The sequence below is a fragment of the Prionailurus bengalensis genome, chromosome X (genome assembly GCF_016509475.1).
Source record: "Prionailurus bengalensis isolate Pbe53 chromosome X, Fcat_Pben_1.1_paternal_pri, whole genome shotgun sequence".
Lineage (NCBI taxonomy): Eukaryota > Metazoa > Chordata > Mammalia > Carnivora > Felidae > Prionailurus > Prionailurus bengalensis.
Genome location: NC_057361.1, coordinates 124,307,808 through 124,320,405, shown reverse-complemented (window position 1 = coordinate 124,320,405; position 12,598 = coordinate 124,307,808). Strand labels below are relative to the sequence as shown.

The following is a 12,598-nucleotide window of genomic DNA, read 5'->3' as shown; positions in this document are numbered from 1 at the left end:
ATCCAAGGTCAACGAGAGCTTAATAAATACTGCAAAATTATGTTCTGTTGCTCTTAACTCTTGATGACGTATAGCAGGATATATCAGCAAACAGTGGGGGAATGGCTCAGGCCAAAAACATATTACTTGTGCAAGATGTTAATTGGAAGACTGAACGTAGGCTTGCAATTTTGGGGTTTTGAAGGAAGACCCAGTAAAATGATTGGCTTATGATTTGGGAGGAGTTGATCCAGAACTTTTAAATTAATATGATAAGAGAAATACTTGTGCCTGATTAAAAACAAGTCAGAGAAGCATTTAAATTAATAATAATGCAGGGGCACCTGGGTGGTGCAGTCGGTTAAGTGTCCGACTTCAGCCAGGTCACGATCTCGCGGTCCGTGAGTTCGAGCCCTGCGTCGGGCTCTGGGCTGATGGCTCGGAGCCTGGAGCCTGTTTCCGATTCTGTGTCTCCCTCTCTCTCTGACCCTCCCACGTTCATGCTTTGTCTCTCTCTGTCCCCAAAATAAATAAAAAACATTGAAAAAATAAAAAAAAAATAAATTAATAATAATGCAACGTTCCTTCTCCCTGACCCCTAATCATGTGTAAGTTTCCAGAAAATTTTTATGGATATAGACATACACACAAATGGGAAACTACTTTATTTAATACTGTATCTTGGAGCTCTCTCCCATGTCAGTGTATATGCTCATGCTGTTCTTTTCTTTTTAATAGACTTCATTTTTTATAGCAGTTTTACGTTCACAGCAATATTGAACAGAAGGTAGAGTATCTCCTGCCCAAACACATGCACAGGTCCCTTCTCAACACCGCCCACCAAAGTGGTACATTAGTTACAATTGATTAAACTTATACTGACATTCTATTATCACCCCAAGTCCATACTTTAGGGTTCACTCTTGGTGTTGTATATTCTGTGGGTTTTTACAAACTGACACTGATGTATACCCACCATCAGAGTATCATATGGAATATTTTCACCGTGTTCCACCTGTGTGTGCATCCACCCCAACCTCTGGCAACAATGATCCTTTTGTTGTCTCCACAGTTTTGTCTTTCCAGAATGTCATAGGGTTGGAATCCTACACTTTGTCAGTTTTACAGTGGGCTTCTTTCATTTAATAATATGCATTAAGGGTTCCTCTGTCTTTTCATGGCTTGATAGCTTTTTTTTTTTTTTGCATGAAAGAATATTCCATTGTCTGGATGTACCACAGTTTGTTTATCCACTCACCCTACTGAAGGAATCTTGGTTGCTTCCACATTTTGGCAATTATGAATAAAGAAATTATAAGCATCTGTGTGCAGATTTTTGTGTGGACATAGGTTTTTTTAATTCCTTTCAGTAAACACCAAGGAGTACAGTTGCTGGATTGTATGGTGTATCTGTTTAGTTTTGTTAGAAACTATCAAACCGTCTTCCAACGTGGCTGCACCATTTTGCATTCCCACCAGTAATTGAGATTTTTTTTGTGTTCTACATCCTTGCCAGCGCTTGATGGTATCTGCAATTTTGGCCATCCTCAGAGGTTATGTTAGTGTCAGGTATACATTATAATGATTCCACAACTCTGTATATTACGTGCTCATAACGATAGGTGTGATAAGTGTGCTCTTCATCCCCCCCATCTATTTTACCCATCCCCCATCCCCCACCCCCACTGTCTGGCAACCACCAGTTCTCTATATTTAAGACTCTGGTTGTTTTGTTTGTGTCTTTTTTTTTTTCATTTGTTTTGTTTCTTAAAGTCTGAGAAAGACAGATACCATATGTCTTCACTCATATGTGGATCTCGAGAAACTTAACAGAAGACCACGGGGGAGGCGAAGGGGGGGGGAAAGTTACAGAGAGGGAGGGAGCCAAAGCATAAGAGACTCTTAAGGACTGAGAACAAACTGAGGGTTGATGAGGGGTGGGAGAGAGAGGAAAGTAGGTGATGGGCAGGGAGGAGGGCAACTGTTGGGATGAGCACTGGGTGTTGTATGGAAACCCATTTGACAATAAATTTTAAAAAAATAAAATAAGTGAAAAAATAAAGTTGACTTGGTTCCATTGGAAAAAAAATTCCACATATGAGTGAAATCATATGGTATTTGTCTTTCTCTGACTTCTTTCACTTAGCATTATGTTCTTTAGGCCATCCATGTTGTTGCAAATGGCAAGATCTCATTCTTTTTTATGGCTAAGTAGTAGCTCATTGTTTTAATTTGAATTTCACTGATGACCAAGATGTGGAGCATACTTTCACATATATAGTTGCCATCTGTGTGTCTTTGGTGAAATATCTGTTAAGTTTTTTTGGCCCATTTTTTCCTCTTTGGTCAGCTGTCGTTTGTGTATAGCTTTAGAAACACTCTAGGGCACCTGTGTGGCTCAGTCTGTTAAGCGTCCAACTTCGGCTCAGGACATCACCTCGCGGTCTGTGGGTTCGAGCCCCGCATAGGGCTCTGTGCTGACAGCTCAGAGCCTGGAGCCTGCTTTGGATATTGTGTCTCCCTTTTTCTCTGCCCCTCCTCTGCTTGTGCTCTCTCATGTGGTTAATCTCTCTTTTTCTTTATCTCTTTTTTCCAGAATTATTGAGATATAATTGATATTACACTGTATAAATTTAAGATACAGTGTGATGACTTGATACATGTGTATATTGTGAACTGATTACCATGGTAAGATCATTTAAACCCCCATCACTTTACATAATTACCATTGTTTTGTGCATATGGTTAGAACATTTAAGATCTACCCTCCTAGCAATCTTCAAGTATATGATACAGTATTGTTCACTATAGTCACTATACTGTACATTAGATCTCCAGAGCTTATTTACGTATAACTGGAAGTCTATACCCTTAAAAATTTTTTTTAAATATTTATTTATTTTTGAGAGAGAGAGCGTGCGAGCAAGCAGGGGAGGGATAGAGAGGGAGACACAGAAACCGAAGCAGGCTCCAGGCTCTGAGCTGTCAGCACAGAGCCCGACGTGGGGCTGAAAACCCACAAACTGCAAGATCCTGACCTGAGCCGAAGTCAGATGCTTAACTCACTGAGCCACCCAGGCGCCCTTTGGGAGTCTGTACCCTTTGGCCAACATCTCCCCATCTCCACTGCCTCCCAGTCCCCGGAAACCGCCATTCTTCTCTGTCAATTTGACTAGTCTACATAGCCTATCTAAATGGGGTCACACAGTATTTCTTTTTGTCTGTCTTATTTCACATAGTATGAATGCTCTCAAGGTCCATACATTTTTTTTCTTGTAAAAGCAGAATTTCCTTTTTTTTATGGCTGAGTGATATTCTTTGTGTGTGTGTGTGTGTGTGTGTGTGTGTATCTTGATCTTTATCCATTTATCCATCAATGGTGGACACGTAGGTAGTTTCCATGTTTGGCTATTGTGAGTAATGCTGCAATGACTATGGGGGTGCAGAGACCTCTTTGAGATTCTGATTTCCTTTGTTGAGGATGACCCATACTGTTTCCCATAGTGTAGTAGCTGCACCAATTTACTTTCCCACAGACAGTACACAAGGGTGCCCTTTTCTCCACATCCTCGCCAACACTTACCTTGTCTTTTTCATTTTAGCCATTCTAACAGGCGTGAGGTGATGCCTCACTGTAGTTTTAATTTGCATTTCTCTGATAATTAGTGATACTGGGCATCTTTTCATGATCCGGTGGGCCATCTGGATGTCTTCTTTGGGAAAGTGTCTATTCAGATTCACCTAACTCGGCCTTATGTGGGTGCGGGGGATGACTAGGCACCAGAGGCACCTGGGGAGTGGGCCACATTTTCATCGGGTTGTTTGTTATTAAGTTGCAAGCATTCTTTGTATATTTTGGGTAACAGTTTTTTGTTGTTGTTGCTTTGTTTTTTTTATCAGATGTGTCTTTTGCAAATCTTTTCTCCAGCCTGGACAGTGTTTTTCACAGAGCAGAAGTTGTTAATTTTAACGAAGTCCAGCTTAAGTTTTTCTATGGATCATGCTTTTGGTGTTACATCTCAACAGTCATTGCCAAACTCAAGGCATCTAGGTTTTCTACTATGTTGCTTCTAGTAGTTTTATCATTTTGTGTTTTATATTTAAGTCTGTAATCCACTGGAGTTAATGTTTGTGAAGGATGTAAAGTCTTTGTCTAGATTCTTTTTTTTTTTTTTTGGAGGTGGTTGTCCCAGCTCCATTTGTTGAAGAGACTGTCTTTTCTCCACTGTGTTGCTTTTTCTCCATTGTCAAATATCAGTTGACTGTATTTATGTGGGTCTGTTTCTGGGCTCTCTATTCTGTTCCATTGATCTGTTTGTCTCTCTTTTTCCTAATACACACTATCTTGATTACCATAACTTTAAATTTTTTCTTTTTAACGTTTATTTATTTTTGAGACAATGTGAGAGAGAGTGCAAGCAGCGGAGGGGCAGAGAGAGAGGAAGACACAGAATCGGAAGCAGGCTCCAGGCTCTGAGCTATCAGCCCAGAGCCCAACACGGGGCTCAAACTCACGAACCATGAGATCATGACCTGAGCAGAAGTCGGATGCTTAACCGACAGAGCCACTCAGGCGCCCCTACCGTAACTTTATAGTAGGTCCTGAAGTTGGCTAGCATCAGTCCTCCAACCTCATTCTTTTCCTTCAATATTGTATTGGCTATTTTGGGTCTTTGTGCTCTCCATATAACTTGTTAAAGAAAAGTTTATTTTTGAGACAGAGCGTAAGTAGGAGAGGGAAGAGAGAGAGAGAAGCAGACAGAATCCCAAGCAGGCTCTGTCCTGTCAGCACAGAGCCCAATGTCGGTCTCAGACTCATGTGAGATCATGACCTGAGCTGAAACCAAGAGTCAGACGCTTAACTGAGGCACCCAAAACCCCTCCATATAAACTTTTGAATCCGTTTGTCAGTATCTACAAAATAAGTTGCTGACATTTTGATTGTGATTGCATTGAATCTATAAATCAAGTTGGGAAGAACTGACATGTTGACAGCATTGAGTCATCCTATCTATGAACTTGGAATATCTTTACATTTACTTACTCCTTTGATTTCTTTCCTCACAGTTTTGTAGCTTTCTTCATCTAGATCTTAGGCTTTTTTCTTTCTTTTTCTTTCTTTTCTTTCTTTCTTTCTTTCTTTCTTTCTTTCTTTCTTTCTTTCTTTCTTTCTTTCTTTCTTTTTGTTAGATCTATACCAGGATTTCTTTTTGGGGGCTGCTAATATAAATGATGCTTTTTACATTTCAAATTCCACTTGTTCATTACTGATATATAGGAAAAGGATTGACCTTGCCTCCCCCAACCTTGCTGTCGTCACTTATTAGTTCCAGGAGTTTAAAGAGTTTTTTGCATTTGTGAATCCTTTTGGATTACCTGCATAGATGATCATGTTCTCTGTGAACAAAGAGTTTTTATTGCTTCTTTCCCAATCAGGATCGCTCGATCAATCTCTCTTTCTTGTTGCAGTAGCTAGGACTTCCACTATGATATTGAAGAGCAGTAGGGAGAAGGGACATCATTGCCTTGTTTCTGATCTTGGAAGGAAAGCTTTAGTCTCACCATCAAATATGGTGTTAGCTATAGGGTTTTTTTTTGTAGATACTCTTTCAAGTTGAGGAAGTTCCCTTCTATTCCTAGTTTACTGAGAGCATCCCATTCTTTTAAACAGCGATGTAACATTTCATTGTATTGAACTACGTTTTGTTTAATTCTTCTTCTTTGATGGACACTTGGTCTGTGTCCATTTCTTTTTGGTATTTTAGGCAGTACTGTTTTGTACAACCTTGCTCATACCCCTTTGGGCACATGTGCAAGTATTTTTCTGTAACAGGTACCTAAAAGTGCAATTGCTGGCTTGAGATATACATATTTAAATAATTTTAATTTTTTAAATGTTGAAATAATTACAAACCTACAAGAAACTTGCAAGTATAAGGAGGTTCTCCCCACCCCCACAATCACCTGAGAGTAAGTTGCTTACCTGATACTCCCATCACTCTCCCCCTAGTCACCCCCCACCCCCCACCCCGCACATCTGCAGTATACCTTTAGGCAGCATTTTCTTTTTTTTTTTTTATGAAATTTATTGTCAAATTCGTTTCCATACAACACCCAGTGCTCATCCCAACAGGTGCCCTCCTCAATACCCATCACCCACCCACCCCTCCCTCCCACCCCCTATCAACCCTCAGTTTGTTCTCAGTTTTTAGGAGTCTCTTATGTTTTGGCTCCCTCCATCTCTAATCATTTTTTTTTCCTTCCCCTCCCCCATGGTCTTCTGTTAGGTTTCTCAGGATCCAGACAGGAGTGAAAACGTATGGAATCTGTCCTTCTCTGTATGACTTATTTCACTGAGCATAACACTCTCCAGTTCCATCCACGTTGCTACAAAAGGCCAGATTTCATTCTTCTCATTGCCAAGTAGTATTCCATTGTGTATATAAATCACAACTTCTTTATCCATTCGTCAGTTGATGGACATTTAGGCTCTTTCCATACTTCGGCTATTGTTGAGAGGGCTGCTATACACATTGGGGTACAAGTGCCCCTATGCATCAACACTCTTGTATCCCTTGGGTAAATTCCTAGCAGTGCTACTGCTGGGTCATAGCATAGGTCTGTTTTTCATTTTTTGAGGAACTTCCACACTGTTTTCCAGAGCGGCTGCACCAGTTTGCATTCCCACCAACAGTGCAAGAGGGTTCCCGTTTCTCCACATCCTCTCCAGCATCCATAGTCTCCTGATTCGTTCATTTTGGCCACTCTGACTGGCGTGAGGTGATATCTGAGTGTGGTTTTGATTTGTATTTCCCTGATGAGGAGCGATGCTGAGCATCTTTTCATGTGCCTGTTGGCCATCTGGATGTCTTCTTTAGAGAAGTCTATTCATGATTTCTGCCCATTTCTTCACTGGGTTATTTGTTTTTTGGGTGTGGACTTTGAAAGAATATCCAATGGAAAAAAGACAGTCGCTTTAACAAATGGTGCTGGGAGAACGGGACAGCAACATGCAGAAGGATGAAACTAGACCACTTTCTTACACCATTCACAAAAACAAACTCAAAATGGATAAAGAACCTGGATGTGAGACAGGAAACCATCAAAACCCTAGAGGAGAAAGCAGGGAAAAACCTCTCTGACCTCAGCCGTAGCAATCTCTTACTCGACACATCCCCAAAGTCAAGGGAATTAAAAGCAAAAATGAACTATTGGGACCTCATGAAGATAAAAAGCTTCTGCACAGCAAAGGAAACAATCAACAAAACTAAAAGGCAGCCAATGGAATGGGAAAAGATATTTTCAAATGACATATAGGACAAAGGGCTAGTATCCAAAATCTATAAAGAGGGAGCATTTTCTTCAAGCAAGGACATCCTTTTATATATTCTCAGTGTAACTATCTGAGTCAGGAAATTAATGTTGATACCTTACTGCCACCTAATCCTCAGACCCAATGCAAGTTTCACCCGTTGTCACCGTAATGTCTAATACAAGGAATTCTGATTTACTGTCCACCTAGATTTCCCAGTTGTACCACATTGGCACTGGTGTGTGTAGGTGTCTCTAAATATTTTTTCAGAATCATTTCAGAATCAGTGGCAAGCAGGCCGCTCATTAACTGTTAATACTTCAGTGTGCATTTCCTAAAAACAAAGATACCTTCTTCCCTGACCACAGTAAATCCATGAAGATGGGGAAATTGACAGTGATCCAGTATTACCACCTGGTCAACAGACTCTTTCAAATTTCACTAAGTGTCCCAATAATGCCCCTTATGCATTCAGGATCCAGTCCAGGATCACCTGTTGGATTTAGCTGTCACAATTTCCTTGATCTCAGGGATTGCTATTCAGTGCTGAAAGCTGTTGGCTCATGTTTTGTCCATTTTGTAGTGTTCGCAGTGGGAGAGCTAATCTTATGCCAATTACTCCATCATAGAAAGAAGCAAAAGTCTACTCCAGAATTTTAGAAGCTAGGTTACTAAGTGTCATAATTTTTATTTTCTTGGTGGATTATATGCTTTATAAAATATTGGCCTTTTCTTATTTAGATGTTGGGGTCTTAAATTTTATCGTCATATTAATATTGCCACATCTGCTTTCTTCTGGTTAACATTTACCAGTGTATATTTCTGTTATATATATTTTGTGTGTGTGATTGTGTTGTTTTATGTGTATATTTTGTCAACAGCATATAGTTATATTCCATTTATCTTTGGATAGGAGATTTACCCTCTTTGTACTCATTTTTTTTTTTTTACTGATAGGATTGTACATATTCTTGTGTTAAGGTTCATATTTTCTGTTTAGCTGGTTTCTTTTTTCTGTTTGGTGACTTTTGTTGGATTGATTTTTAGCTGTTGGTGTTGACCTTTTTTTTTTTTTTCCTTAAATGAGGTAGACGTTCTGTATCCTATATGTCTTCTTTTAGTGGTTACCCTTAATTCTTTTGCTATGGGAAATGGATTTTTAAAAATAAGACACGTTTTTAGAACAGTTTCAGATTTACAATGCAAAGCTTGTAAGACACTTCTCATATGCTTCACATTCGGTTTCCCCTATTTTTAACATTTTACATCAGTGTGGTGTATTTGTCACAATTAATGAACCAATATTGATATATTATTATTAACTTAAGTCCATACTCTATTCAGATTTCCTTTGTTTTAACCTGAAGTCCCTAGTTTTGTTCCAGGATCCAATCCAGGGTACCAGTGACCTTCCATCATTATATCTCCTTAGGCTCTTCAGGCTGTGCTGGGTTCTCAGATTTTGTTTTGTTTTTGATGACCTTGGTTTTGAGTACTGGTCACATATTTTGTAGGATGCCCATCAATTGGAATTTGTCTCATGTTTTTCTCATGATTATGCTCGGGTTATAGGTATTTGAGAGGAAGACCACACATGTATGGTGCTTGTCTCATCCCATGATATCAAGGGTATATACTATCAGCATGACCCATCACTGTTGATGTTAACCTTGATCTGATGTAGTACTTCTTAGATTTCTCCACTGTAGAGTTACTCTCTCCTCCTACCTACCTTCTCATATTGTAATCCTTGGAAGGAAGTCAACACTTATGGAGTGGAGAGTTATGCTTCATCTCCTTGAGCTAGAAATACCTACATAAATTAATTTGAATTCTTCTGTTTTATCCCTTTTATGTATTTGTTTATGTGTTTATATCAACATGGACAAATGGATATTTTATACTTTGTATTATAATCTAATACTACTTTATTGATTAAATTGTTCCAGCTTTAGCTGTTGGGAGCTCTTTCAGCTGGTCCTGTGCCTCATTGACATATACCCATCAATATCAATATTTTAAAAAATACTTCCTGGAACTATAAGATGCTTCAGACTCCTATATTTCTTGTTCCAATCCTAGAACCTGCCATTTCTCCAAGGAGATCTGTTTTTCTTTAACTGGAGAATGGTATTTAGAAACCACGATCTGGGTGCTAGGTGTGCTTATTGCTACTGGGGTGTTACTGCTTCTAGGCCCTCTCAGGTCACAGAGCAGAGGTGTATGTCCGCATACTAGCCCATGTTTATATACACACGTGTCTATAAGTATTTCTATATGTAACCATCTGTATGTATGTTAAGCTACACATGATTCATACTGAGGTCTCCAACTCTAATCCATTATCACATAGGTCATTTTAGCCTTCTCTTATCTGTAACCTCTATCTGAAACAGTGAGAAGCCTGGCTTCTACAGTTCACCACCCATTTACCGATGTGTTCAGTTCAGTATACATGCATGGTAGTTTGAGAATTGATAATGTATATACCCCTGTAGGAAACTACATGCCCATCAGAGGGAATGATAACTGTCAAATTCAATAGCAGGCATAATTGGGCAGATGGGTCCACCTCTGAGAACAGATTCTCTCGTTAAAAGCTTTTCCATGGCACAAAAACAGACACATAGACTAATGGAATAGAATAGAAACCCCAGAACTAGACCCACAAACGTATGGCCAACTAATCTTTGACAAAGCAGGAAAGAACATCCAATGGAAAAAAGACAGCCTCTTTAACAAATGGTGCTGGGAGAACTGGACAGCAACATGCAGAAGGTTGAAACTAGACCACTTTCTCACACCATTCACAAAAAATAAACTCAAAATGGATAAAGGACCTGAATGTGAGACAGGAAACCATCAAAACCCTAGAGGAGAAAGCAGGACCTCAGCCGTAGCAATCTCTTACTCGACACATCCCCAAAGGCAAGGGAATTAAAAGCAAAAATGAATTACTGGGACCTTATGAAGATAAAAAGCTTCTGCACAGCAAAGGAAACAACCAACAAAACTAAAAGGCAACCAACGGAATGGGAAAAGATATTTGCAAATGACATATCGGACAAAGGGCCAGTATCCAAAATCTATAAAGAACTCACCAAACTCTACACATGAAAAACAAATAAACCAGTGTAGAAATGGGCAGAAGACATGAATAGACACTTTTCCAAAGAAGACATCCAGATGGCCAACAGGCACATGAAAAGATGCTCAACGTCGCTCCTCATCAGGGAAATACAAATCAAAACCCCACTCAGATATCACCTCACGCCAGTCAGAGTGGCCAAAATGAACAAATCAGGAGACCATAGATGCTGGCGAGGATGTGGAGAAACGGGAACCCTCTTGCACTTTTGGTGGGAATGCAAACTGGTGCAGCCACTCTGGAAAGCAGTGTGGAGGTTCCTCAGAAAATTAAAAATAGACCTACCCTATGACCCAGCAGTAGCACTGCTAGGAATTTACCCAAGGGATACAGGAGTACTGATGCATAAGGGCACTTGTACCCCAATGTTTATAGCAGTACTCTCAACAATAGCCAAATTATGGAAAGAGCCTAAATGTCCATCAACTGATGAATGGATAAAGAAATTGTGGTTTATATACACAATGGAGTACTACATGGCAATGAGAAAGAACGAAATATGGCAACGTGGATGGAACTGGAGAGTGTGATGCTAAGTGAAATAAGCCATACAGAGAAAGACGGATACCATATGTTTTCGCTCTTATGTGGATCCTGAGAAACTTAACAGAAACCCATGGGGGAGGGGAAGGAAAAAAAAAAAGGTTAGAGTGGGAGAGAGCCAAAGCATAAGAGACTCTTAAAAACTGAGAACAAACTGAGGGTTGATGGGGGGGTGGGAGGGAGGGGAGGGTGGGTGATGAGTGTTGAGGAGGGCACCTTTTGGGATGAGCACTGGGTGTTGTATGGAAACCATTTTGACAATAAATTTCATATATTGAAAAAAAAAAAGCTTTTCCATAGAGCCTTTTAAGTTATGTATAATCAGAGCTACTAGATATGGATGCTGGGGTCGGGGGATGATACACTGAGTTGACAGTGGAATGGGATGAAAGAACCTGGCGCATATTGATGGAACTTTGGACTCCAGTATTCCTCATTGCAAAACTCCTACATATCATGGAGAAGGCTTTTTGTAAGATTGTACTTCATGTTCTGTACAGTTGAGCCTTCAGCCTTCTAGTGGACTGAAGGTGGTTGTTTTTTTGTTTTTGGTGAGGGTAAGTTGTTTGTAGAAGGTTATCACTAAATATATCTTTGGGTGGCTTCCACTGATTTCCTTTTCTTGTGTTACCTTCGTGACACTGTATCTAAAGGGAAGTAACCATTATAAGTACTATTTTGTTTTATGCAAAAATAGTTAAATCTTTTTTTTTTTTAATTTATAGGATCTGGGGACTCTGATTTACGTCTGGAGGATGCATTTGAAGAAACTTCCTCAGTAAAGCGTGAGTAGTAAATCAGACTATTAAACAGCAAACAATAATGATTAGTATACACCACCTGCTCAGGAGACACACTGAAGGAAAACAGTAGGTGGCCTATATTGATCAGATAAAATATGGGTGTCATAAATTGCATTATTTAAGAGAAAATCTGAATGTTTAACATCATTTGTTTCCTTTGCAAAGAATACCAAACAATGTAATAGCTGAGACAGCATTTTCTTCAGCAGCAGCCTCAGAAGACTGCCTTTCCCTAGCTCAAGAAGAGGTACTTTGAAGTGAATAAGAGATTTGTTTCTCCTCCTAGATTTTTTTATGACTTTTCTTAAAATGGTGTCTGTATGTTATCTCTCAAATGCTAAGCTTTGTCATCAGTTTCTCTTTAGTTTTTTTTGAAAAAAATAAACCATTTAAAAAAATATGTGAATGTTAGAAAGTGAAGCTGAGATTTTGTGTGATCTTTCCCCATCCTGCTAACATACACTCCCATCCCAGGAGGGAGCTGCTGAAGTGAGTTTGGATCTGCTGGTCCCAAATGATTTTTTGTGCTATTACATACATCTATACACATAGATTGTTTGGTGTTGTTGTTGTTTTGTTTTGTTTTGTTTTGTTTTTTTGCTTTATATAAAACATGTAGAGCTTTTTAACTTACTTACATGTGTGTTATTGCACAACCTTTTTTATTTAATATGTATTGAAGACCTGAATGAATATATCTATCTGTATTAATTTCCTACAGCTGCTGTAACAAAGTACTGTAAACTGGCAGGTTTAAAAACCAGAAATGTATTCTCTAACAGTTCTGGAGGCCCAAAGTCCAAAATCAAGGTA

The 12,598-nt window shown here is 39.3% G+C and overlaps 1 protein-coding gene across 3 annotated transcripts in view; it reads left to right on the top strand.

Moving 5' to 3' along the window:
- The window catches only part of CD99L2 (CD99 molecule like 2), a 96,887-nt gene that overhangs the window by 46,269 nt on the left and 38,020 nt on the right, over window positions 1–12,598 (top strand). For all 3 annotated transcript variants that reach the window (XM_043570493.1, XM_043570494.1, XM_043570492.1), the window contains exon 2: window positions 11,708–11,767. In XM_043570493.1, the coding sequence (XP_043426428.1) occupies window positions 11,708–11,767 (60 nt within the window). The remainder of the gene's footprint in view (window positions 1–11,707; window positions 11,768–12,598) is intronic.